We start from the raw sequence: 24,848 nt of genomic DNA on the forward strand, positions 1-24,848 counted from the left end.
CTCATTGTGGTTTTGATTTGCATTTCTCTAATGATTAATGATGTTGAGCATTCTTTCATGTGTTTGTTGGCAGTCTTCTTTGGAGAAATGTCTATTTAGGTGTTCTGCCCATTTTTGGATTGGGTTGTTTGTTTTTTTGATATTGAGCTGCATGAGCTGCTTGTAAATTTTGGAGATTAATCCTTTGTCAGTTGCTTCATTTGCAAATATTTTCTCCCATTCTGAGGGTTGTCTTTTCGTCTTGTTTATGGTTTCCTTTGTTGTGCAAAAGCTTTTAAGTTTCATTAGGTCCCATTTGTTTATTTTTGTTTTTATTTCCATTTCTCTAGGAGGTGGGTCAAAACAGATCTTGCTGTGATTTATGTCATGGAGTGTTCTGCCTGTGCTTTCCTCTAAGAGTTTGACAGTGTTTGGCCTTACATTTAGGTCTTTAATCCATTTTGAGTTTTCTTTTTGCAGCCAAAAGTATATAATTTCTTTCATTTTATATTTTTACAATTTCTATATATGTTTAAAATCAAACATACTGGAGAAAACAACCATATCAATTATACATCAAGAAGGCCATATTCAGGAACTAACTCATTATTCCAAAAACTGGTAAGTGAAAAGAAAGAATCAAATGTATATGTTATGTCTCCCTTATGAACTGTTTAAAAAAAAAAACTACAAAATTGTACCTACCTCTAGCCAAAAGGAGTCCAACAACTCCAGCAAAACCAATAACACCAAGTCTTGGAAAAAATCCAGGAGGTGCATTTTGGAGATATTCATAGCTGTCTACAATAGAATCAGACCAGGAAACAGTTTTATAAATTGCTCATTAAAAAACAAAACATGTACATCAACTATATTTCAATTAAAAATAAACATAAACAAAAAGAACAATACAAAAAAGTCAAATGTAAGTAGCACATGTAGTAGCAAATGTTTTTCAAATAATGTATTCTTTGCTTTCTGTTAATATGCTTCTTTTCAACGAGTTCTTTTTATGTAAGAGATAAACATGATTTACTAGTTACATCGTAAGTATCCAATTCTCAAACACTTTTTAGCCTGATGACATTCTGACAATAAAGTAATGCTAGATTACCTTCATATTCCTGAAGGCAACAGATCTGAATCAATTACTCATAAGGGCAGAAAGACAAATACAGGAATCCCTTGCTATCCAAACACAGAAACAGAATAAATCTGGATAAATCTTTGGATAGATCTGTCGCTATCTGAAGCTTTGCTGCTTGCTCTGTAAAATTCAGGAACCAAATACATTAGACTCAGGAAAAAAAAATGTATCTTTTGTCATCTGAATTCAATATTTAAACTCAAGATAAGAATAAATCTGGATAATGAAGGAAACTTGTCGTGCAAGTATATGCAGGAAATAGTCACTGTTGATAGATAAAATAAATACAAATAAATGCAACACGTGAGTCTACTTGCCACGCCTGACCATGCATTATGACCTCATTCGCATGATGCCGCCTCTCCTCTCCCCTAAGCCAATGCCACCAAATAAAAGCCAGCTTAAGTCCTACCTCCTCAGAAAAGCCTTTCCTATACTTCAGCCCACACCTCTCTTTCTCCTCTGAAGTCCCACCATATTTATTTTCTCTACCGTCATTTGGTGCCTAATTGTACGGCCCTTGTTTTTAATTATTCAGGGTGTATTTCATGTCTCCTCAAAGAGAATATCTGCTCCTTAATGGTGGACTGCTTAGACTTCTATGTCATTTTCCCCCAGTGGTAAATAGTGGATGTTCACTCAACAGATACTTATTTGAAGCCCTGCTAGGAGTTAATGGATACTGAATGAATTAACAAAGGGATTTCAGCTAGGTCATGACTTGAAAAGCCTACAGGTCTCTCAACCTCATCTTCAGCACTCCCGACCTGCTTCCAGTTCCCAGCACACGCAACACTAAGTCACCACTCCAAGCCTTGGTCATGCTGTGCCTTCTGTGTGGAACGCCTCCCAACTCCCCACCCCCAGGTTTTGGTGTGGCTAACTGTTCCTTCAAGACTCATCTCAGAACTCCTTCCCTGACTGCTCCCATCTCCCCAGTCTCTGTTAAACTAGTCTCTTTCCTCTGTACCTTCAATGGTGGTCTACGACTGTCTCTGTATTTGTGCTAGCATTGAACACTTTATTATATGCACCTCAGTGGCTGTGACCACTGTCTCAATCAGCCTCTCTCTTCAATGCCTGCCATGATGGTGACTTAACAGTCGTACATGGAACTGAACTAACTGGAATACTCTATAATTCTCTCGTCTAGATAATACTAGGCATGTGCCAGTTATCCTTTTCTTGGTTTCTTTGGGAAATGTGGTGATCATTTTAAATACTACTGCAGGGCTTGTGTTCTTTGCACCAATTCCTGTCTGGCCTTTTACTTATTTTGCCTTTAACCTGGTTTTAACTTTTCATCCTCTTGTCTGGGTCATTTGAGGCAATTTTCTGCTTCCCTTTATTTTTGCCTACCAGCATGATATTTTCAATTCTAGACAGGCACACAGAGCAGGTGATAGAAGGACACCCAGATGCCTTGGTGAGCTGAGCCGAAGTGGGAAAATCACAAAGAAATGGGAAAGAAGATATGCTGTAAGACTACACTAAATATGAAGCCCAGCTTCTAGCAACATGTCTTGGCTATGACTCCTGGGAAATGGACTGGTTGCCTTGGCAGACAACAATGCAACTCATAATGGAACATTTCTTCTTAAGTCTTTGCAGTAACTATGAGTCCAGGAGAAGGAAAAAAAGACTCATATTGCAAATACTGCCTACTGCTGTAAATCAATGGGAAATGACAGGCGACAATGAAGAGACACCTCAGTCACACTTATAGATAAAAGATCAGGAGTTCTTTAGCTTCCTCAGGTAAAAAATGAAGGTAACAAAGTACCTAACTGCCAAGGTTGTTATGAGGATTGTACATAAATTAATACTTTCAAAGCACTTAGACTAGTTCCTGACACATAATAAGCACTAATAAGTGTTTATAAAATTAAGATATTAATTAACATACATGAATAATTTAAAGAAGTGGTAAGCTACTAATATGTCTGTCTTCAAATGAAGAATTTACTTATATAGTAGTCTCAGGGGTATCAGTGCATCAATACTATGATAATCTTCACAAAGAAATAAACTGTACTCATGCTTATTTTATTCTGTCACGGAAACACTTGTAAAAACAAGAGGATGGGGCTTCCCTGGTGGCGCAGTGGTTGACAGTCTGCCTGCCAATGCAGGGGACACGGGTTCGTGCCCTGGTCTGGGAAGATCCCACGTGCCACGGAGCGGCTAGGCCCATGAGCCATAGCTGCTGAGCCTGCGCGTCCAGAGCCTGTGCTCCGCGACGGGAGAGGCCACAACAGTGAGAGGCCCGCGTACCGCAAAAACAAAACAAAACAAAACAAAACAAAACAAGAGGATGACTGGCTGAGATGTCCAATAAAGGGAATGAAATATGATCAATGTCTATTAATTTATCAGTTCCTGATATTAGTTAGAACACAGACTGTGAAACCAGTTTATGAGTGTATGCATTAAGTGAATGTGAAAAACAATCAAAGGTGATAAAAAACAAATGAAAACATGTAAGAACACTACGAATTATGCAATAAAGCCTTTCCTAGGCACACCAGCCCAGCTCCTTCCTGCCTCTAAACTTCTATAACATGTGTTAATAGCTGTGCCAATGAGCTATCCTGATTCTGAAAACCTATACATGAGTTAGGACATTGCACCTGGAAATAGATTTAGAGAAAGAAAATCCAGTGTATCTGCAACTGCTGGGCCAACAATCCTAATGATCTTGAAGAGACTTACCTGAGTGTTTGGGGACACTAGTTCTCTGAAATCTGATGAAAAAAATAGATCCTCTTTCCAGAAAAATCCAAATAGCTCTAAAATTCTACATATAATTTTAAGGAATTCACAGATCTCCTGGAGCCCATCCATGGACTCCCAGTTAAAGAATCCAATGTCAAACAAACTGATTATGCCTAATTAAAAATCGACTTACCTAACCCCCACTGAACCAAACTTTGCATCTTGGGCTTAGTTTGGGAGTACATTTCCTAAAAAGATGAGAAAAAAAAAGAATCAATAGGATTTGCTGATTAGAAAGTAGCAATAAATATATTTGTCTTTACTGAATAAATTATCATGTTATTAGCACTTTTTGAACAAAGGGATATACTGTCTATCTGGGTTATTTGTGTTGTTTTTCCTTTTCTAATTTCCCCTTCACCACAAATTGCTCAGCAGAATGGCTTATTATTGCCACAGGAAGCAAAGATTTCAAGTAGAGTGGTTTCAACAACCCAGCCTTTTCGTTCTTCTATTGAAATTGAAGAGGACGAAAAAAAATCAATCCCCTTGATAATTAAAGTGGATATTCTTTCCCTGTGAGATTAAAACATTCATATTAAGTCCATTTCCTGATTTGCCATGATTTTAGAGCCTATATCTGAAAACTGCCCATTTGAAGCAGGAATGACCAGCTTTAATGGGAAAAAAGGAGTCTATATCCAGGTTTGGAGAAATATTTACCCCAATTGAGCAAATGAAGTACTAACATTCTCTTAACGACAACAATAAAAAGGCTTTGTACATGAACATCAGATGATCCTAAAGAAAGCAAGGGACTACTTCAAAAAGTGTACAGTAAAGATGGGAAAAGAGATACGTGGGTATCACAAGATATCAGAACCAGTTGCCACTTGGAAAAAGATTTGTTTATTTTAATTCAGTTCAAGTCAGAGCAAGTTACCCTAATACTGTTAAATGGCCTTAAATAGTAAGTGTTGAATATGGGGGAGGACATAAAGAACATTAAAAAAACCTGAGTACTGCTTCATTAAAATCCATTATTAGTTTTTTTTCTACACACGAAAAGAGAAAAACTACAGATCTATGTCTAGACTGACTGCCCACTTCTTTTGCTAGCATAATCTGTTTACTATGAAGAAAAATTAAATCAGTTCTTGAAGAAAGGGACTAGAACTTGTAGGCCTGAAAATGGAGCCAGGAATGAGAAAAATTTTCATTCATGAAGACTTCAATCTATATGAAAATAAAACCAGCGTAATCACAAAAAAAAGCTTTTTTACATATAACTAGTACAAATAAACATGTTGATAACTATTCTGAGGCAATTTGTTGCACTAGGCATCATGCACAGACGAAAACGTAAAAAACAAAAAGCAACCTTGGGTTGAAAGGTAGAGACAAAGCACTTTTATAACCACAAAAAAAAAAGAGCAAGAGAGAAATAACAGTAGTCATGCCTACATGATACAGAAATATTTGCAAATGTGCTGACCTTATCTTAACCACCAGCAGATGGCTTAAAAATCTTCTAGTCCATTCTCTACGTCTGTGTCTTTATTCCTGTCCTGCCCCTAGGTTCTTCAGAACCTCTTTTTTTTAAATATTCCATATATATGTGTTAGCATACGGTATTTGTTTTTCTCTTTCTGACTTACTTCACTCTGTATGACAGACTCTAGGTCCATCCACCTCACTACAAATAATTCAATTTCGTTTCCTTTTACGGCTGAGTAATATTCCATTGTACATATGTACCACACCTTGTTTATCCATTCATCTGTTGATGGACACTATGTCCTGGCTATTGTAAATAGAGTTGCAATGAACATTGTGGCACAAGACTCTTTTTGAATTATGGTTTTCTCAGGGTATATGGCCAGGAGTGGGATTGCTGGGTCGTATGGTAGTTCTATTTTCAGTTATTTAAGGAACCTCCATACTGTTCTCCATAGTGGCTTGAGGACACAGGGAGGGGGAAGGGTAAGCTGGGACGAAGTGAGAGAGTGGCATGGACATATATATACTACCAAATGTAAAATAGATAGCTAGTGGAAAGCAGCTGCATAGCACAGGGAGATCAGCTCGGTGCTTTGTGACCACATAGAGCGGTGGGATAGGGAGGGTGGGAAGGAGACACAAGAGGGAGGAGATATGGGGCTATCTGTATATGTATAGCTGATTCACTTTGTTATAAAGGAGAAACTAACACACAATTGTAAAGCAAGTATACTCCAATAAAGATGTTAAAATTAAAAAATCTTCTAGAACAAGAGAAAAAAGTTCAAGTGTGTTACAACACATTATGTATAAAGTCTTTAGGTATTTCATAACTCAATAATATGGTTACAGTACTTTAGTATAATGGCCTAATTTATGCTATTTTCTTTCTAAATTGGGGAACAAAAGTTCAGCACTGGCACAGACAGTGGAAATTAAACATTTTAAAACAAGTTCTGGATGAAAATTGAGTTTATCATCTCAAGCAAAATAAATCTAGACCACGTCACACACATCTACATTCTTTTACTTTGTTATCAGTTTTCAAAATCAAGATCAAGTGTGGCAAATATACATATCAAAGCCCACGAAAACATTCTGTAGACTGTAAACTTCGGTTTCCAATGTTAAAAATTGCACACATGCTTTCATGAACATGACAAATGCCTGATTTAAAACCTGAGCAGTACATATATACAATGGAATATTACTCAGCCATAAAAAGAAATGAAACTGAGTTATTTGTAATGAGGTGGATAGACCTGGAGTCTGTCATACAGAGTGAAGTAAGTCAGAAGGAGAAAAACAAATACCGTATGCTAACACATATATATGGAATCTAAGAAAAAAAAATGTCATGAAGAGATTAGTGGTAGGACGGGAATAAAACACAGACCTACTAGAGCATGGACTTGAGGACATGGGGAGGGGGAAGGGTAAGCTGTGACGAAGTGAGAGAGTGGCAGGGACATATATACACTACCAAATGTAAAATAGAGAGCTAGTGGGAAGCTGCCGCATAGCACAGGGAGATCACCTCTGTGCTTTGTGACCACCGAGAGGGGTGGGATAGGGAGGGTGGGAGGGAGGGAGACGCAAGAGGGAAGAGATATGGGAACATATGTATATGTATAACTGATTCACTTTGTTATGAAGCAGAAACTAACACACCATTGTAAAGCAATTATACTCCAAAAAAGCTAATCAATCAATCAATCAATCAATCAATCCTGAGTAGTAAAAGTCAATCTGTATATGCAGATCTTTGGTCACTAAGGGAAACAGTTAAGTACTCAAGTATGTAATTCCATCCTCTTTTAGTTATCTACCCTCCTATTATAGCATTCTCCCACATACCGCAGGGCAACTAAGGCCGTATGCCGCAACTACTGAGCCTGTGGTCTACAGCCCGTGAGCCACAACTATTGAGCCCACATGCTACAACTACTGAAGCCCGTGCGCCTAGAGCCCGTGCTCCGCAACAAGAGAAGCCACCTCAATGAGAAGCCCGCGCACCACAACAAAGAGTAGCCCCGGCTCGCTGCAACTAGAGAAAGCCTGCACGCAGCAACGAAGATGCAACACAGCCAAAAATAAATAAATAAATAAATAAATAAATAAACAAACAAATAAATAAATAAATAAAGTGGTACTGACTTGTAGAATCTCTGTGGGGAAAGAAACTTCCTAATTTTGATATAAATGTTTACATTGTACCCTTTTCCTTCTTCTGAAGTTCCAGCCCCCTATCCTCCCCTGGTAGACAATAATGTTTTCATAGCCACAACCAACAAGATAGGCACCATGGGGGAATTCCCTGGCGTCCAGTAGTTAGGACTCGGCACTTTCACTGCCATGGCCCAGGTTCAAGTCCTGGTCGGGGAACTAAGATCCCACAAGCTGAGTGGCCTGGCCAAAAAAAAAAAAAAAAAGATAGGTACCATGGGCCTCTGCTCTCTAGTTAACATGACACAGGCTGCCCAGTGGGAGGGAAACTCTCTCCACAGCTATGGCGACAGCTGCCACCAGGAAGCTAGGGCTCTCTGCTCCGCTCCAGAGATGGCACTGACGAACATTTTTAAGTCAGGCACTCTTAAGTTGGGGCCCTTTATTACGCCTTTTTCTGAAAACATGAAGCCAGGGTAGACTTTTTACTACTGACTCTAAACACAAATGCATTCATTCCATTTTCAGAACAGCTGTCTGTACCTGACACCAGCTGGTATATGGTTCGCAATAATGTCGGAGATGGGAGATGCTTTCTTCAAGTTGGGTCCTTGGCTCTTCCACATATTTAGACTGACCCTCAGGAACAGAGTAGAGTGAAAGCTGCAAAGATTGAAAAACAAAATAAAAAGAAATTAAGAATTGTATACAGTAATGAAATAACAATCAATTATTAAATTCGTAATAATTCACAAACTACAGTGAATAAGGGTTATGTGCACCCTGAACCTTGCTTCAGACGATCTCTGCACCTTAATCAATAAGGACAAGGCCAAGAGAGCAGGGCAATGAGGGGTCCTAGCCTCCTCCAACCCTACTCATAGCAGACAAAGCAGTCCCCTTTTACCCATTTTATATATCAGTATTCGTTATTTCATCTTAGATTTAGTTTGGAAAAAGGATTCTATTACTCTAAATGGTGGATCAGAGGTGGGATAGGAAAAAAAAGCTTGAGAATAACTGAATAGCACATGACTTAGTTCTAGTGATCAGTCTAGTGCTAATCAAAGCAGAATAGCAGGTTTGTTCCCCACCAGAGAGGAAACGTTTCACAGCCACCACTGGCTGCCTTCTTCACCCTCAAAAATGCCACTGTCCCAAGGCCTGAGAAGAAGAGAGTAAAGGGCAAAAAAACAAGCTATTTAGCTTTAGGTAAACACCATTCAAGTAACCCGGACCATAACTGAAGGTAGATCTTTATGACACTTTACTCAAAGTCAAAAGAAACCAAATATCTAAAATAATCAGTGGGGGGCTTCCCTGGTGGCGCAGTGGTTGAGAGTCCGCTTGCCGATGCAGGAGACACGGGTTCGTGCCCCGGTCCAGGAAGATCCCACGTGCCGCGGAGCGGCTGGGCCCGTGAGCCATGGCCGCTGAGCCTGCGCGTCCGGAGCCTGTGCTCCGCAATGGGAGAGGCCACAACAGTGAGAGGCCCGCGTACCGCAAAAAAAAAAAAAAAAAAAAAAAATCAGTGGGAAGTATAGACAAAAAGGAATGTAAACAATGGAGAGATGATTTCCTGTTTTATTTATTTAGTATTTATTAAGCATCTACTTATGAGCCTCTAATCCAGCCAAGAAGCAGGATGAGCCCTGGTCTTTAATTTCTTAGGAGACAGAAAAATATGAATGTTTTCTTGGTTTGATAAGCAGTCTGGAAGCAGGCAGATCACTTAGAAGTGACTTGTGCTTACAATCTACTGGGACAGAGCAGAAGCCCCACTAAAAATCTAGGAAATATTCCTTAATTATGTCCTTGGCTAATTAATTAAAGTTGAAAAAGCCATAGTCTAGCAGCTTCCCACAAGGAAAAACTATTTCCTCCGTTTAAATATCTTCTGAATTGTCCTATCTTCCTGATATTCAATTTGTATGCTTCCCATAGTAACTAAATCACATATTCAAAATATATCACAACATGTTACCTCATTAACCTTCACAGCAGCTTTATGAGATGAGTCCTTTTTTGCTGATGCATAGACTTTGAAGGTGAGCAGGCTCAAGCTGGCCGGCCCCACAGACCTCTGAATTACCTGAAACACAGAAACAATCTTAAACCTTCTCTCAATTCTACAAACTGAAAAGTACATATCGTGGGCACATTTGCAACCTCAGCCACTCCTGCCCTGAGAGATTTATTGCGCGTTATGAGAAATGTATTCCCGAACTTTTATGGAAGTCAGAAACTAAAAAACATGTTCTCGTGGACTTAAAATTCCAGGTCACCTTTATCTTCATTTCCAAAACAGCAGTTCCTGAGTTTTCTACTTAGCCTTTCAAGGAAAATAAAAGATACACCTCCCCTACCCTCCCCAATAACAACAGGGGAAGGAGTTTTTTTTTTTTTTTTTTTTTTTTTGGCTGCATTGGGTCTTCGTTGCCACGCACGGGCTTTCACTAGTTGCAGTGAGCGGGGGTTACTCTTGGTTGTGGTGCGCGGGCTACTCATTGCGGTGGCTTCTCTTGTGGTAGAGAATGGGCTCTAGGCGCGCAGGCTTCAGTAGTTGTGGCACACGGGATCAGTAGTTGTGGCTCTTGGGCTCTAAAGCGCAGGCTCAGCAGCTGTGGCACATGGGCTTAGTTGCTCCGTGGCATATGGGATCTTCCCGGACCAGGGCTTGAACCCGTGTCCCCTGCATTAGCAGGCGGATTCTTTCACCACTGCGCCACCAGGGAAGCCCGGGAAGGAGTTTTTAATCATCTCACCTAGTGATTCATTGAACAAAGTGAAGATTCTTTCGATAATTCCAATAATCAAACTTTGAGCAGCTCTCCCTTTCCATTCCCACCCAGAACTGCTCTCCCCCAACCTCAGTTCCCAAACTCAGTCTCTTTCTGTGCCTTGCTCTCCCTGACTAGGTCACTCATGCCCATGGCTTCAACATGAAGCCAGTGACCCCTAGATATGCAGCTCCAGCCCAGAGCTCTCTCCTGAGTTCCCAACTCACTTATCCTATTACTTCTGGACATTTCCACTTGGATGGGACACAAGCTCCCTACACCAAGAACACCCAAAACCAACTCATCAGGATCCTGTCTGTGCCTCCAAGTCTATACTAGGCCTGATAGGTGAATGTGTGCTGTGGAATCTAGGAAGCTTTTTTAAAAGTGATACATTTTAAAAATTAATACACAGCACTTGACCATCTTGCATCTTTACCCCAGAAATGCCCCCTCTTCCTCCACTACTTATCTCAGGAATGGTGCCACCATCCAACTAGACAACCCAATCGTAAACTCTGAGGTCATCTCCACTGCCCCCACCCCCCGCCATCCTACTGGTCATTAAGTCCTGTTAATTCTGCCTATTAAATGAACTTAATTCACTCTCTCCTCTTTATCTTCTCCTGTATAATCTTCCCTTGGGCCCTTGTTTCTTTCCTGGATTGTTTCAACAGCTTAATTCTAAATGTTCACCTGGCCCTCTGATGACTCAAACCACCACACTGCAAAAGAATGATCTTTCTGAACTGCAAACCCGGAGATCCTTTGGTATTCATTACCTAGGACTTTTATGTGAGCCAAACAAGGCCCATTTATGATCTGACCCCAACCACCTTCTTAACTTCATCTGTCACTCTGCCTTTTCCCACAAAACTTGAACTCCCTATATTTCTCCCATGCTGCTTCCCAGCCTCATGGGTTCACACATGCTGGTTCCTCTGCCTAGAATGTTCTATATTTGCTTTGCCCTTCTGTACAATTGCCTAAGAGCATGGAGACTTATTGCTTTTCTTTTCTTATTTATCCATTTATTTATGTCTATCATGTTCTCCCTCCCAAACTGGAAGCCCTTTCAGGATGGGGCTGTGTCTTACCCTGTATTCCTCATGTCTATAACTGTGCCTAACACATGAGAAATGCGCAAGAACTGTTTAATGCTTGCATGAATGGACAGAAGAGAGGCAAAAAATAAATGACCGGTTGACTTGTTCTAACTACTTAGGCATGATTTGGCATCACGGAAATCATATTCCTGAGATCTGCAGTGCCTGTAATGTGAAAGACTACGCTACTCTGTAATACTCACAAAACATATAAAGCTAGATAAAACCAAAAAGGTCTGTTGAAATGTATGCCTTGGGCTTCCCTGGTGGCGCAGTGGTTAAGAATCCACATGCCAATGCAGGGCACACGGGTTCGAGTTCTGGTCCGGGAAGATCCCACATGCTGTGGAGCAACTAAGCCCGTGCGCCACAACTACTGAGCCTGCGCTCTAGAGCCGGCGAGCCACAACTACTGAGCCCACGCACCACAACTACTGAAGCCTGCACGCCTAGAGCCCGTGCTCCACGACAAGAGAAGCCACTGCAGTGAGAAGCCCACGCACTGCAATGAAGAGTAACCCCCACTCACCTCAACTAAAGAAAGCTCGCACGCAACAACGAAGACCCAACGCAGCCAAAAAAAATGAATAAAATTAAAAAAAAATTTTTTTTAATGTATGCCTGAAGTCACACACAAAAAAGGAAATACCCATATTTCAGAAGCAAATAAAGAGATAGAAGCTTTTTTTTTTTTTTTTTTTGCAGTACGCGGGCCTCTCACTGTTGTGGCCTCTCCCATTGCGGAGCACAGCCTCCGGATGCACAGGCTCAGCGGCCATGGCTCACGGGTCTAGCCACTCCGCGGCATGAACCCGTGTCCCCTGCATCGGCAGGCGGACTCCTAACCACTGCGCCACCAGGGAAGCCCTAGAAGCTTTTTTTTTTCCTAGAAGCTATTTTTAAAAGGAGTGGTTATTACTTAAACTGGTTTAAAGATAATTAACACACCCTAAAGCATTAAGTGGAATACTTAAAAGATATTTATTTCCGGGCAATATTGCCACTAATTTTTTTTTGCTTCCAGGATAAAGGTTAGTGAGCCACTACTGACAGTCAGTGTGGTCCCTCCCTACTTCCCAGGAGAGGGCCTATTAGGCTGCTGGTATCTACAGGTGCCAACTCACTGCTCTCTGACTTCTGGGTTTGTCCACAACCTACTGACAACACTGTTTAAACTGGGAACTTTCCACTGAGCCAGCTGGCAGGCACCGCCCCAACTTTGTTTCAGATTCCCTTTCTTACAGTCAATAGCTGGTGCCCCACCCCTTTTCCCACTTCCTCATCCAAGCATTTTGGGTTCATGTTGTCCCCTTTTTCATCCTCATTTGATATAATGCCATGTGTTGACCTTTTAAATTCTTTTCTTTTTAAAAATAAATTTACTTATTTATTTTTGGCTGCGTTGGGTCTTCGTTGCTGCATGCGAGAGCTCTCTAGTTGTGGCGAGCGGGGGCTACCCTTCGTTGCGGTGTGCAGGTTTCTCATTGCAGTAGCTTCTCTTGTTGTGGAGCACGGGCTCTATGCGTATGAGCTTCAGTAGTTGTGGCTCGTGGGCTCCAGAGCGCAGGCTCAGTAGTTATGATGCACAGGCTTAGTTGCTCCACTGCAAGTGGGATCTTCCCGGACCAGGGATTGAACCCATGTCCCCTGCCCTGGCAGGCGGATTCCTAACCACTGTGCCACCAGGGAAGTCCCCAGATACCTTTTTGAGTTAGTATTTTTGTTTCCTTTTGATATATTCCCGGAAGTGGAATTGCTGGATCATATGGTAGATCTATTTTTAATTTTTTTTGAAGAACCTCCATACTGTTTTCCATGGTAGCCGCACCAATTTACAATTCCATCAGCAGCGCACAAGGGTTCCCTTTTCTCCACACCCATGTCAGCATTCATCTCGTTTTTTATTTAACATATATATTTATTTACTTATTTACTTATTTATTTTTGGCTGCATTGGGTCTCAGCTGCAGCATGCAGGATCTTTGTTGCGGCGTGCAGGCTCTTCGTTGCGGGGCGTGGGCTTCTTTCTAGTTGTGGCGTGCAGGTTTTCTCTATCTAGTTGTGGTGCTCAGGCTCCAGAGTGTGTGGGCTTCATAGTTTGCAGCACGCATGCACAGTAGTTGCGGCGCATGGGCTCAGTTGCCCCACAGCATGAGGGATCTTAGTTCCCTGACCAGGGATCGAACCCACGTCCCCTGCATTGGAAGGCGGATTCTTAACCACTGGACCACCAGGGAAGTCCCTCATCTCTTGTCTTTTTTTTTTTTTTTTTGCGGTACGCGGGCCTCTCACTGCTGCGGCCTCTCCCGTTGCAGAGCACAGGCTCCGGACGCGCAGGCTCAGCGGGCATGGCTCACGGGCCCAGCCGCTCCGCGGCATGTGGGATCCTCCCGGACCGGGGCACGAACCCGTATCCCCTGCATCGGCAGGTGGACTCTCAACCACTGCGCCACCAGGGAAGCCCTCTTGTCTTTTTGATGATGGCCACTGTAACAGAGGTGAGGTAGTATCACACGGTGGTTTTAATTTGCATGTTCCAAAAGACTTGTGACGTTGAGCATCTTTTCATGTACCTTCTGGCCTTTTGTATATCTTATTTGGAGAAATGTCTACTCAGGTCCTTTGCCCATTTTTTAATTGGGTTATTTGTTTGTTTTTTGCTATTGAGTTGTATGTGTTCTTTATATACTTTAGATATTAACCCCTTATCAGATATATGGTGTGCAAATATTCTTTTTCTGTTCTGTAGGTTGTCTTTTCGCTTTGTTGATGGTTTCTTTTGCTGTGCAGAGGTTTTTCAGTTTGATGTAGTCTCACCTGTTTATTTTTTATTTTGCTGCTTGTACTTTATGTGTCATTAATTTCTACTTTATTTTTCCCTCTTGTCCATTTTTCTAGTTTTAATATTATGCTAAGCCTGCCCTTTTATTGCCCAAGTTGTTTTCTTCATCTCCCTCTTCTCCTGTTAGTCACTCCCATTCCACAGCAAGAACTGTGGCCACAAGGGTGGTAGCACTCAAGAAAGGTCCCTCTTGCAGTTGCCCTTTCCATTTCCTGCAAGCTCTCAACAAACAAAACAAGACAAACAAATAACAAACCTCATCCCCAGAGACTTGGGAGATCCAGAGATTAACACTCCCCAGGGCCACAATTCTCTCTGCAGAGGTTTACTTCAGGGTTTATCAATCTCAGCACTGTTGACATTTTGAGCTGGATCATCCTTTGTTTGGAGGCTGTCCTGTCACTGTAGGAGGCTTGGCAGCATCCCTGGCCTCTACCCACTAGATGCCACTGCCAATCACTCCCAGCCATAAGTCAAAAATGCGCCTTGGGCTTCCCTGGTGGCGCAGTGGCTGAGAATCCGCCTGCCGATGCAGGGGGACACGGGTTCGTGCCCCGGTCCGGGAAGATCCCACATGCCGCGGAGCGGCTGGGCCCGTGAGCCATGGCCGCTGAGCCTGCGCGTCCGGAGCCTGTGCTCCGCAACGGGAGAGGCCACAGCAGTGAGAGGCCCGCATAACGCAAAACAAACAAACAAAAAATGTGTCTAGACATTGACAAGAGTCTCCTGGCGGGCATCCTCCCGCCTTGAGAAGCACCAATTTACATGAATAAATATTATTTTCTGATATCTCTCACCATCTAGATATTTTTTAAGATAAAACACAAGTCAAATTTATTGTTAGATTTGTCCACAGTCAGCAGTGGTGATCTTCTTGCTGGTCTTGCCATTCCTGGACCCAAAGTGCTCCTTAGCTTCCACAATATTCATGCCCTCTTCCACCTTGCCAAAGACCACATGCTTGCCATCCAACCACTCAGTCTTGGCAGTGCAGATGAAAAAATGGGAACCGTTTGTGTTGGGGCCAGCATTTGCCATGGACAAGATGCCAGGACCCGTATGCTTCAGGAGGAAATTCTCATCATCAAATTTCTCCCCATAGATGGACTTGCCACCAGTGCCATTATGGCATGTGAAGTCACCACCCTGGCACATAAATCCCGGAATTATTCTGTGAAAGCAGGAGCCTTTATAACCAAAGCCTTTCTCCCCAGTGCTCAGAGCATGGAAGTTTTCTGCTGTCTTTGGAACCTTGTCTGCAAACAGCTCCAATCTGTTAACATAGCTTTATGGATTGGATGACCAGTCACTTCTTGGTTTCCAGGTCCCTTACCTCGAAGGAGACACAGCCCAAGGGCTCACCATTGATGGCGATGTCAAAGAACACAGTAGGGCCGACCATGGTTGGGCAGCGTGGGAGGTTCCGGGGTGACGGCGTCTGCAAAGCAGCCACCATCTAGATTTTAAGATCTGTGGCCTTAAACCTAATACACAGTGATAGAAATCAGAATAGTCGATGCCTGGGAGGTGAAGCTTGCACGGGGTAGACTTACTAAGAAGGGGCACAAGGAACTTTCTGCAGTGACAGAAATGATCTATATCTTCATTGGGTGTGAGTTACAGAAGGTGTATACACTTGTCAAAACTCAAATTGTTGCACGATCTGTACAATGTACAATCTGCGCATCTCACTGTATGTAAATTACTTGTCAAAAAAAATCCACACAGACCTAAACCATGTCAAGTTTATGCCAAAATATGGGTGGGAACTGCAGGTCAAGGGTAATTCTTAGGAAGGAGTCAGCCATACACCTGACCATGGTAAGGATCTAGGTGGTACTGACCTGTGCAATGGAAACTCACAGGAAGAGCCTGGGTAAAAGATCCACAGGCAGACAAGCCTGACACTGATGCACTACCCAGCATCTTGGGTGGTTCACTTTCTTTTTTGGCATCAAAGAGGGCTCCTCATAGTGAGAGACTACCCCATCCTGCCTTGACCAGATGTTATCACAAATGGGGATTCTCAATGTTGAGTCCCTACTGGGTGGCTATCATAATTTGTTAGAGCTCACATTGATTATACAGGCTAACCCATTCAATATCAGAATTTAAGAAGGAAAGTCTGTTAAAATGGGCAGAGATCACCCCAGGAAAGTGTGAGGGCAATAAAGGGGGCAAAGAATCTTCTTCTTCAACCTTTTGTCTACCCAAGGAAGAAAAAGAATATGAATCTGGAAGTTAGATCTCCTGAAGAAAGATTTAACCAACTGGGTCATAATCACTAAAGCTCTAGCTTTATCACCTTTTCTCCCATGGGTACTCCTGTTGGATTGCCTTGCGAGACACAAACACAAAGGCTTTCTCTCTCCATGAGGGGTCCTGACCCATTATGGTACAACCAGAATGAAAATACCTCCTGGGAAGTGAGATCTCCCCTGGACCTCTTCTGATGAGGGGCTGGAACTTCTAGACTGTGTGTACCCATGGCCTAAGCACTCACTGTCACAAGTGACAGTCCTTGAGAATCTCTGTTTGCCAGGCTCACTCTCCACCCAGGGCACATGGCTTGGCTCAGAAACTGGGTACACATGCACCTTCCAAGAGCTGATTAAACATTCTCTACTTTGGATTAGATGAGTTTGGCTTGCTAGATCAAAGTCAAGCCCACTCTGTTAAGAGCTGTATGTTCAATGAGTGCTAAGCTACAGCTACAGACTAACTAGATCCAAAGGCTGCATTGCTTTACATCCAGCCTATCCTCTGGAGTGTGCCCTTCAGTCACTAGATGCCCCTCCTGGAATTCAGCTAGTTGAGGGTCTCAAATTAAGGACCCAACGTATTGGCTTGTTTGAGGTTTTAAATATAGCTGTAAGAGACCCACAGTCATAGGGGAAACAGGTGAGTTGGTGACCCTGAGCTTTGCAAACCTCAGAGGGAGTGTCACCGAGTTCCCTGGCTCATGTGGTTAAACACTCTTTTCTTTCTGTCTGATTATATTCCCCAGCAAGATATCTTATATACTCTGCCTATCAAGGTATATTCTCCATCTTAGACCTTTGGATTCTCTTTGCTCTCAACTTTTGCTGAGTCCTCAGAGCGCTTAACTGTCAACGGAAACTGAGCACCAGGATTGGCAGTTGGTTGGATGGGGCCCTAACAAGAAGTGTTGTAAAGGAGTAGGTCACCACTGTCTAAAAGGCTTTTGCTTCTTACTCTCTCCACTGGAGCTCATCAAGGACTGATGAGAACAAAACAAATCTGGCTAGGGAGGCAGGGTTATGTATGATATAACAATTAGAAGTGGTCAACCAGAATTTTATTTCAAAAACAAATATTTATTACATACCTATTCCACATCAGGTACCATGCTAAACAGGACACAACACTTAAGCAGACATGGTCCCTGCCCTTAGAGTTTCCAGGAAGCTTATGAGTTTACTCAAAAAACCTCAGGTTACAACTTTAAAAAATGTTTTTTAAGACTGAGGCATAAGATTGAGTTTAGCCTTCAGCTCTAGCAGCAAGGGCAGATTCTTGTACACAGTTAACTAAGATATGAATCGGGTGAGGTTACACTCAGATCATAATGGGGACCCAGAAGGCTAAACTATCCTTGTTTTGCAAATAAAAGTGTACTGCCAGAACTCTAGCTCCAGGACCACTTCCTGATTGCGTCCCAGTAAAACTGCTTCAAGGACAAATAAAACTCTCAAACTGAATAAGCCACCCTCAGAATTATTCAAGGATGCTCAGGAATGGTGGGGCTCAAAACCCTGACAATTTGCTTTCCCTATCAACTTTATGGAAAACCCAGTATATAGTCTCTTGCGTTATTAAGAAGGGCATGCTTTGGGGCTTCCCTGGTGGCTCAGTGGTTAAGAATCCGCCTGCCAATGCAGGGGACACGGGTTCGAGCCCTGGTCCGGGAAGATCCCACATGCCACGGAGCAACTAAGCCCGTGCGCCACAACTAATGAGCCTGTGCTCTAGAGCCCGCGAGTCACAACTACCGAAGCCCGCGTGCCTAAAGCCTGTGCTCCGCAACAAGAGAAGCCACTGCAATGAGAAGCCCGCGCACCGCAAGGAAGAGTAGCCCCCGCTCGCCGCAACTAGAGAAAGCCCGTGTGTAGCAACGAAGACCCAACACAGCCAAAAATAAATAAACAACAAAAAAAGGGTATACTTTTATTCCCCCACAATTACAGATCTATTGTTTTATTAGACCTTCCACTAAAAATATATACCAGTTTCCTAACACAACATTTTAAATCAACTATACTTCAGTAAAATAAATTTAAAATATATACACACATACACCAGTTTCCTTTTCGATAAAATGTAAGCCTCACTTTCCAGGACTGTGTAACATAAAAAGTTTCAGAAGCACCTGGGGAGTTTTTTAGAATCACTGATTCCACTGCCTTCCCCCAGAGTATCTGACTCAGTAAACCTAAGGGAGTCCCAAGAATCTATTCCCACAATCAGCCAAGTTTAGAAAACCACTATTCTGAAAGCAGATGCTTGGGGAACAGTTATTCGACTTAAGTTTGTATAAACACTCAATCGTACTTACTCTTAAAAACATTTGAAAGAATGAAATGAAAACTATCTTAAACATAAAAAGAAACAGTGACTGGTCAACCAGTCTAGAGAAGTTATGGGATTTATTTACATTCAAGAAAATCTTTCCCATCTTAAACACAACACAAACAATACCCTCCACCCCTAATCCCCTTTCTAACTACCACCCTATTCTTCTATCTCCCTCCACTGACAAAATTATTTTTAAAAAAAGGCTGGTTAGAAGGCAGAATAATGGATATCCTTAGCAAGCTGGGGAGTGACTAGAAGGGCCCTGAAGGCTTCTTGACTGCAAGATATACCAGTCTGGCCAGTTTGCAAAAATTCCTTGTGATCTGTGCACCTTCCTGTATGTATGTTATATGTCAACACAAAGTTAGAAAGATTATGCCTGCTTTCTCTGCTTTATTCCCTCCTTCCCTCACTACTCAAGAAATCTAAAACTGGCCTTCCCAAAGCCACCAATGGCCTCCCAGTAACTAAACTCCAATGGACATCTGGCACCTCAGTTGTACCCTGAAACTGGGGACCACTCCACCATCTTCAAACTCTCTCTTCCTTTGGTTTCCAAGTTTCTACTCTAGCTCCATTCTATAAGCTCTGTAGGGCACTCCTTCCATCTCTCTTTGGGCCTTCTCTTCCTCTGTCTGCCCATCTCTTCAAGGCTGACGAGTCAGAGTAGTACTTAACCAACCCTCTTCTCACTCCAGAGCAATTTCACTTAAATCTAACTCTTCAACTCCCGCCCTATGCTACTGATACCCAAATCAGTATTCCCAGGCCTGGCCACTCCCTAAGGCTCAGGCTTGTGTGTCTAACTCCCCATGGACATCTTCACCAGGTTTTTCAATTGCTACCTCATAATGAATTCTCTTTCTCCAAAAACCTCTTTTTCTCTGGGTTTCCCTACCTCATTTAATAGCCTTACAAGCCACACAAAGGACAACATCAATGCAACTCTTTAATGAAACAATGAAAATAGACTTCAAAGACAATAAGATGTGGTCGCTGCCTCCACAATCTAATAAAGCAGATAAACGAATAATTACACCACTTGTGATAAGTGCATTACCAGAAAAAGGACAGGAGTAACACAGAAAAAGGAATAATGTACCATGACTGGAAATTCTGGGGTACTGTAGAGAGAACGCAGAATCAACAAAGTTTATGCCTTTCTGCCTGCCTTCCTTTCTTTCTTTTTTAAGCAAAGTCACCCAACAGATTGATGTAAAGACTCAGCGTCACTAGGAACAGCCTCTGTAAAGAGCAGTAACGAAAGAAACAAAGGTTTGGAACACGAGGATGATTTCTGACACACTACAATCTTTTCAGCTATACTCATAAGTAGCTACAATCTCTAGATGGAGCAAATACAGGCAACCATAAACCATGACTGCTACATATCAACATTCTCAATCCACAAGTTCCCTTTTAATATCAAGATCAGATGAGGTGGGACTTCCCTGGTGGCACAATGGTTAAGAATCCACCTGCCAATGCAGGGGACACGGGTTCGAGCCCTGGTCTGGGAAGATCACACATGCCGTGGAGCAACTAAGCCCGTGTGCCACAACTACTGAGACTGTGCTCTAGAGCCCGCGAGCCACAACTATTGGGCCTGCGGGCTACAACTACTGAAGCCCGAGCGCCTAGAGCCCGTGCTCTGCAACAAGAGAAGCCACTGCAATGAGAAGCCCACGCACTGCAACGAAGAGTGGCCCCCACTCGCCACAACTAGAGAAAGCCTGTGCGCAGCAACGAACACCAGATGCAGTCAAAAATAAATAAATAAAATAAATTTTTTAAATTATGAAAAAATAAAATAAAATTAGATATTCCTCTATTTACAGGAAATGAGACACAATTATATATTTTTTTCCCTAAATGTTACACTGCTTCTTTGATCTTCAATCTTTTCTGCAAAAATTTCCATCTGAAAGCATTTTTCATTTAAAAACAAAATGCTTTTAATCTGATTCTTCTCAGGTGTTTGAGGTAAAAATCTGATAGGGATTTTTAAAGGTCTATGAAAAGTGACAATACTTTTGAGGTTATTCTTGTTCTAAAAAAAGAACATAAGGGCTTCCCTGGTGGCGCAGTGGCTGAGAGTCCGCCTGCCGATGCAGGGGACGCGGGTTCGTGCCCCGGTCCGGGAAGATCCCACATGCCGCGGAGCGGCTGGGCCCGTGAGCCATGGCCGCTGAGCCTGCGCGTCCGGAGCCTGCGCTCCGCAAGGGGAGAGGCCACAACACAACAGTGAGAGGCCCGCGTACCGCAAAAAAAAAAAAAAAAAAAGAGAACATAAAACAAAAAATAAATTATGTAAAAGAATTTAGGGTAAATCAAAATGATGAAAACAATCAACAATTTTGCCCACATCAGGCTGCATTGCTGTCCTTAGTGTCATAAACTGAATTAATAAAGAGAAACTAAATGAGTCCATAATCTCCAAAGGTCAAAAGAATATGCCTCCCCCCATAGTGAGCATTCAGTACAGTTCCTACATTTTATACAGCAATCCTTTCTAATCTGGAGGGCCATACACCAAACTGGTAACAGAGGCTTTCTCTGAGAAGAGGATTAGAGGGAAGCAGATGATGGGAACCATATAATTACTGTAACTGTACTGTTTGACTTTTTACAAGTTATTTCAGCATTACTTACACAATTTTTAAAATAGGTATTTTCTTACCTCATACCCCTCAGGATGGCCACTATCAAAAAAACAGAAAATAACAAGTGTTGGAGAAGATATAGAGAAACTGGAACCCTTGTGCACTGTTGGTGGGATTATAAAATGGTGCAATCACTAAGGAAAACAATATGAAGGTTCGGCAAAAAATTAAAAATAGAATTACCATATGATTCAGCAACTCCCCTTTTGGGTATACATCCAAAAGAATTGAAAGCAGGGTCTCAAGGATGTATCTGCACACCCATATTCATAGCAGCATGATTCACAACAGCCAAAAGGTGAAAAGTCACCCAAGTGCCCATGGACAGATGCATGGATAAATAAAATGTATATACATACAATGAAATATTATATAGAACCTCAAGGATATTACGTTAAGAGAAATAAGTCAGTCACAAAAGACAAATACTGTATGATTTCATCTATATGAAGTGTCTAAAGTAGTCAAATTCATAGAAACAGAAAGTAGACTGGTGGTTACCAGAAGCTGTGGGGGAGGAGAAAATGGGGAGGAGAAAATGGGGAGTTTTTGTTTAATGGGTACAGAGTTTCAGTTTGGCAACATGAAAAAGTTCTGGAGATCTTTTCCACAACAATGTGAATATATGTAACACAACTGAAGTGTACACTTAAAAATGGTTAAGACGGTAAATTTTATGTTATGTGGGTTTTATCAGCATAATTAAAAACTATGGAACTTAAAAAAAAAATGCAACCAGAAAAAAAAATAAACAGTACGCCTCCTCCTCCTCAAAAATAAGTATTTTCTCTCCAAAGCAGTAACCTTGATGGATCATATCAGAACTCACTGTAACTATTTATATAAAAAATTAATAAAGGAAATTTACTTTTAATATGTGATCATACAGCTTCCATTTCTAAATGCCTTCACATCAAATTTTAAGCCTATAAGAAAATCAGTCTCAATATATTTGAAATAAAAGCAGATTAGAAAAGGAAATAAATTAGATTGTTTTAAAAAGAGGGTGGAGGATTTGTGAGGTTTTTGAAAATGTTAAACTGAGGAGGTCTATTTAAGTATGCCCAGAAACGAGTCTGAAAACGATGTTAACAACGGTTATCTACAGGGTGATTCTTCAGTATTAACTGAATTTCCTGAAGTTTTTGCAATGAATATTAATTTGTTTTGTAACATGCAAGAAACAAAAATAGCTGGCTCCTGAGGGTATTCTAAAGAATCTGTCAGAGAGTATGACGATAACTCCAAATGAAAAGAGACAAAATGTTTTGATCAGGGATGATATTTCTGGAACAAATATATTGATCAGTGACGGCGTGTTTGGAAGAGATGTATTGACAAGATAATTAAATCTGTCCTCTCAATAACGACTCATTTGGAGTTTTGACAGGCACTCATTTGGATGTATAAATCTGGGAGCACTTACACTTCAACAACAACAAGACAAACCACAATCATTTCAATCTCTTTCATAGTGAATGGATTATGAAGCCAATATTTTAAGAGTTCAGACTTTAACCAACTAAAAGAAAAACTGTCTTCCAACTATGACAAACATAGAACTATCTTATGATAAACTTTCAATTCTGTAATTCTGTATTGGGATAACTGATATTTCCTATCCACTATAAACACACTGTGGTCTAAAGAGATAAGTGAAGGAAAAAAACCAAGGCTGTTTTCAAGATTAACATTATCTTTTTTTTTTTTAAAGAGAAAGCCAGCTTCTATTGTATCTTTGGAGGGCAGAATTCACCCAAAATTAGGTCAGCAAAGCAAAGCAAGTATGTTGCACTTGCAATTGTTTCACCTTTAAAAATAATCATTGGATTTTGTTAAATTTATGCAAAAAAATAATAAACTTGTCTGATAAACAGGAAGGAAACGTCAGAGCCAAAGAGTGAGATAATTGTTCGTTCAGGCAGGTTTTGAGTCATCTGGTTGGGCCGTACTGGTTTCACAGTCTTGGAACACAGACACATAATTTACCATGTTGCAAATTTATTTTGAACTTCCTCGTTCAGACAGAAACTTAACAGTGCTTACCTAAAACTCCAAAATATATATATATTTCTTTTCTCTCTTGGAATGGCATCCCAAGATCCATTCAATCTTTAATGAGTTAAGGAAATATAGGCAGGAAAAAAAATCACAGAGGAACATTTACTTCAAGATTTGCCTTTCAAATGCTTCTACATTTTCAAACAACTAAAAAAAATTCCATTTTCTAAGAGGAAGAGGTATTCTGTCAAAGTAAAGTCTATCTAGACCCAAGTTTCGTTTCCTAATAGACCGCTGTGTGCACAGAGAATGCTGAACTCACTGACAACAAACTGCCTTCAACCTCATCTCAATTATTCACAGGCTTTTCCTTCTTTAAGGAAAAGGAAACTACAACATTCTTTTGGAAAAAAAATCATGGGCAAGGCTCAATTCAGCTGATGATGACAATCTGGATTCATAATGAAAATCTCTGAAGGAACAAAAACAAGAGAAGTCAATATTTGGACTAAACACAGCAATTTTTAACAGTGCTCCCGAAAGATGTGACTCCACAAACAGGCTCAGTCAATATTTGCCAAGTGAGGTAAGCCATCAACAAACAATTTAGGAAACTTGTTGGAGTCCCTGTATCACTTGGTTCTTACTTACTCACTCACTAGTTTAACCCATGTCATAATACGACACACGAAGCAGCACCTCTAATGGGAGAGGAGATTCATTTCAGCAAGCACAAAGGAAAGCAGGCTGTTATTTCACAAGGACTGACGTCTATGGAATGGGGGAAAAAACAAAAATGAACCTTTATTATTTTCATATATCCTATTTAAAAAGACTGTTCAAAGGAATGAATAGGAACATCTGAAAAAAAAGAAACCACTAGGTATCCCCCCCAACTAAAGCAATGAACATGCACTTGTGAACCTATCTCTAGCTCCTCACCCAACCAAACAAAGATGTCTTTAAGTTGGAGCCAGTGTGGGCTTTGAACAAAACACGCTGCTTCAAAGACTTAGAAAGAAGTAGGAAGACAAAGCGTGACTGTATTTAAAGTGCCTTTAAAACAATATTCATTCAAAATACAACTTACTGTCTACAATGGTATTATCATGAAAATATAGCTTAATATTCAAAGTTATAGGCTCTCGGCATAATGAAAACTCTACAACCCTTGCTCTAAATTCCTCCTTCTACAAGTTTTAGTGTACAATGAACACAAGTTTTCAAACCCACTAAATTAAGAAACTGGCACTGTTCCAGTTTTCTAATAAAACTGGCATAAGGCCATGCAAAAATCAGGAAAAACTCAGCAAAAGTGAAAAACAAATAGCTTCCAAATTCTAAAATATACCT

The 24,848-nt window shown here is 41.3% G+C and overlaps 2 protein-coding genes across 3 annotated transcripts in view; both read right to left on the bottom strand.

Moving 5' to 3' along the window:
• Window positions 1-24,848, bottom strand: part of APOO (apolipoprotein O) — a 59,017-nt gene that overhangs the window by 27,515 nt on the left and 6,654 nt on the right. For both annotated transcript variants that reach the window (XM_007116034.4, XM_028482599.2), the window contains exons 2-5: window positions 9,492-9,599; window positions 8,051-8,170; window positions 4,035-4,089; window positions 685-780 (exon numbers count right to left, since the gene is read on the bottom strand). In XM_007116034.4, the coding sequence (XP_007116096.1) occupies window positions 685-780; window positions 4,035-4,089; window positions 8,051-8,170; window positions 9,492-9,599 (379 nt within the window). The remainder of the gene's footprint in view (window positions 1-684; window positions 781-4,034; window positions 4,090-8,050; window positions 8,171-9,491; window positions 9,600-24,848) is intronic.
• On the bottom strand, window positions 15,043-15,581 carry LOC102977745 (peptidyl-prolyl cis-trans isomerase A-like). Its single transcript, XM_055081791.1, has one exon. It carries the CDS (start codon window positions 15,388-15,390, stop codon window positions 15,076-15,078), a length of 315 nt encoding a protein of 104 aa, XP_054937766.1. The 5' UTR covers window positions 15,391-15,581; the 3' UTR covers window positions 15,043-15,075.

Source organism: Physeter macrocephalus, chromosome 21, assembly GCF_002837175.3.
Source record: "Physeter macrocephalus isolate SW-GA chromosome 21, ASM283717v5, whole genome shotgun sequence".
Lineage (NCBI taxonomy): Eukaryota > Metazoa > Chordata > Mammalia > Artiodactyla > Physeteridae > Physeter > Physeter macrocephalus.

Excerpts from the sequence above, each read along its gene's own strand:
- LOC102977745 (XM_055081791.1), bottom strand. The coding sequence starts at position 15,390 with ATGTGCCAGGGTGGTGACTTCACATGCCATAATGGCACTGGTGGCAAG.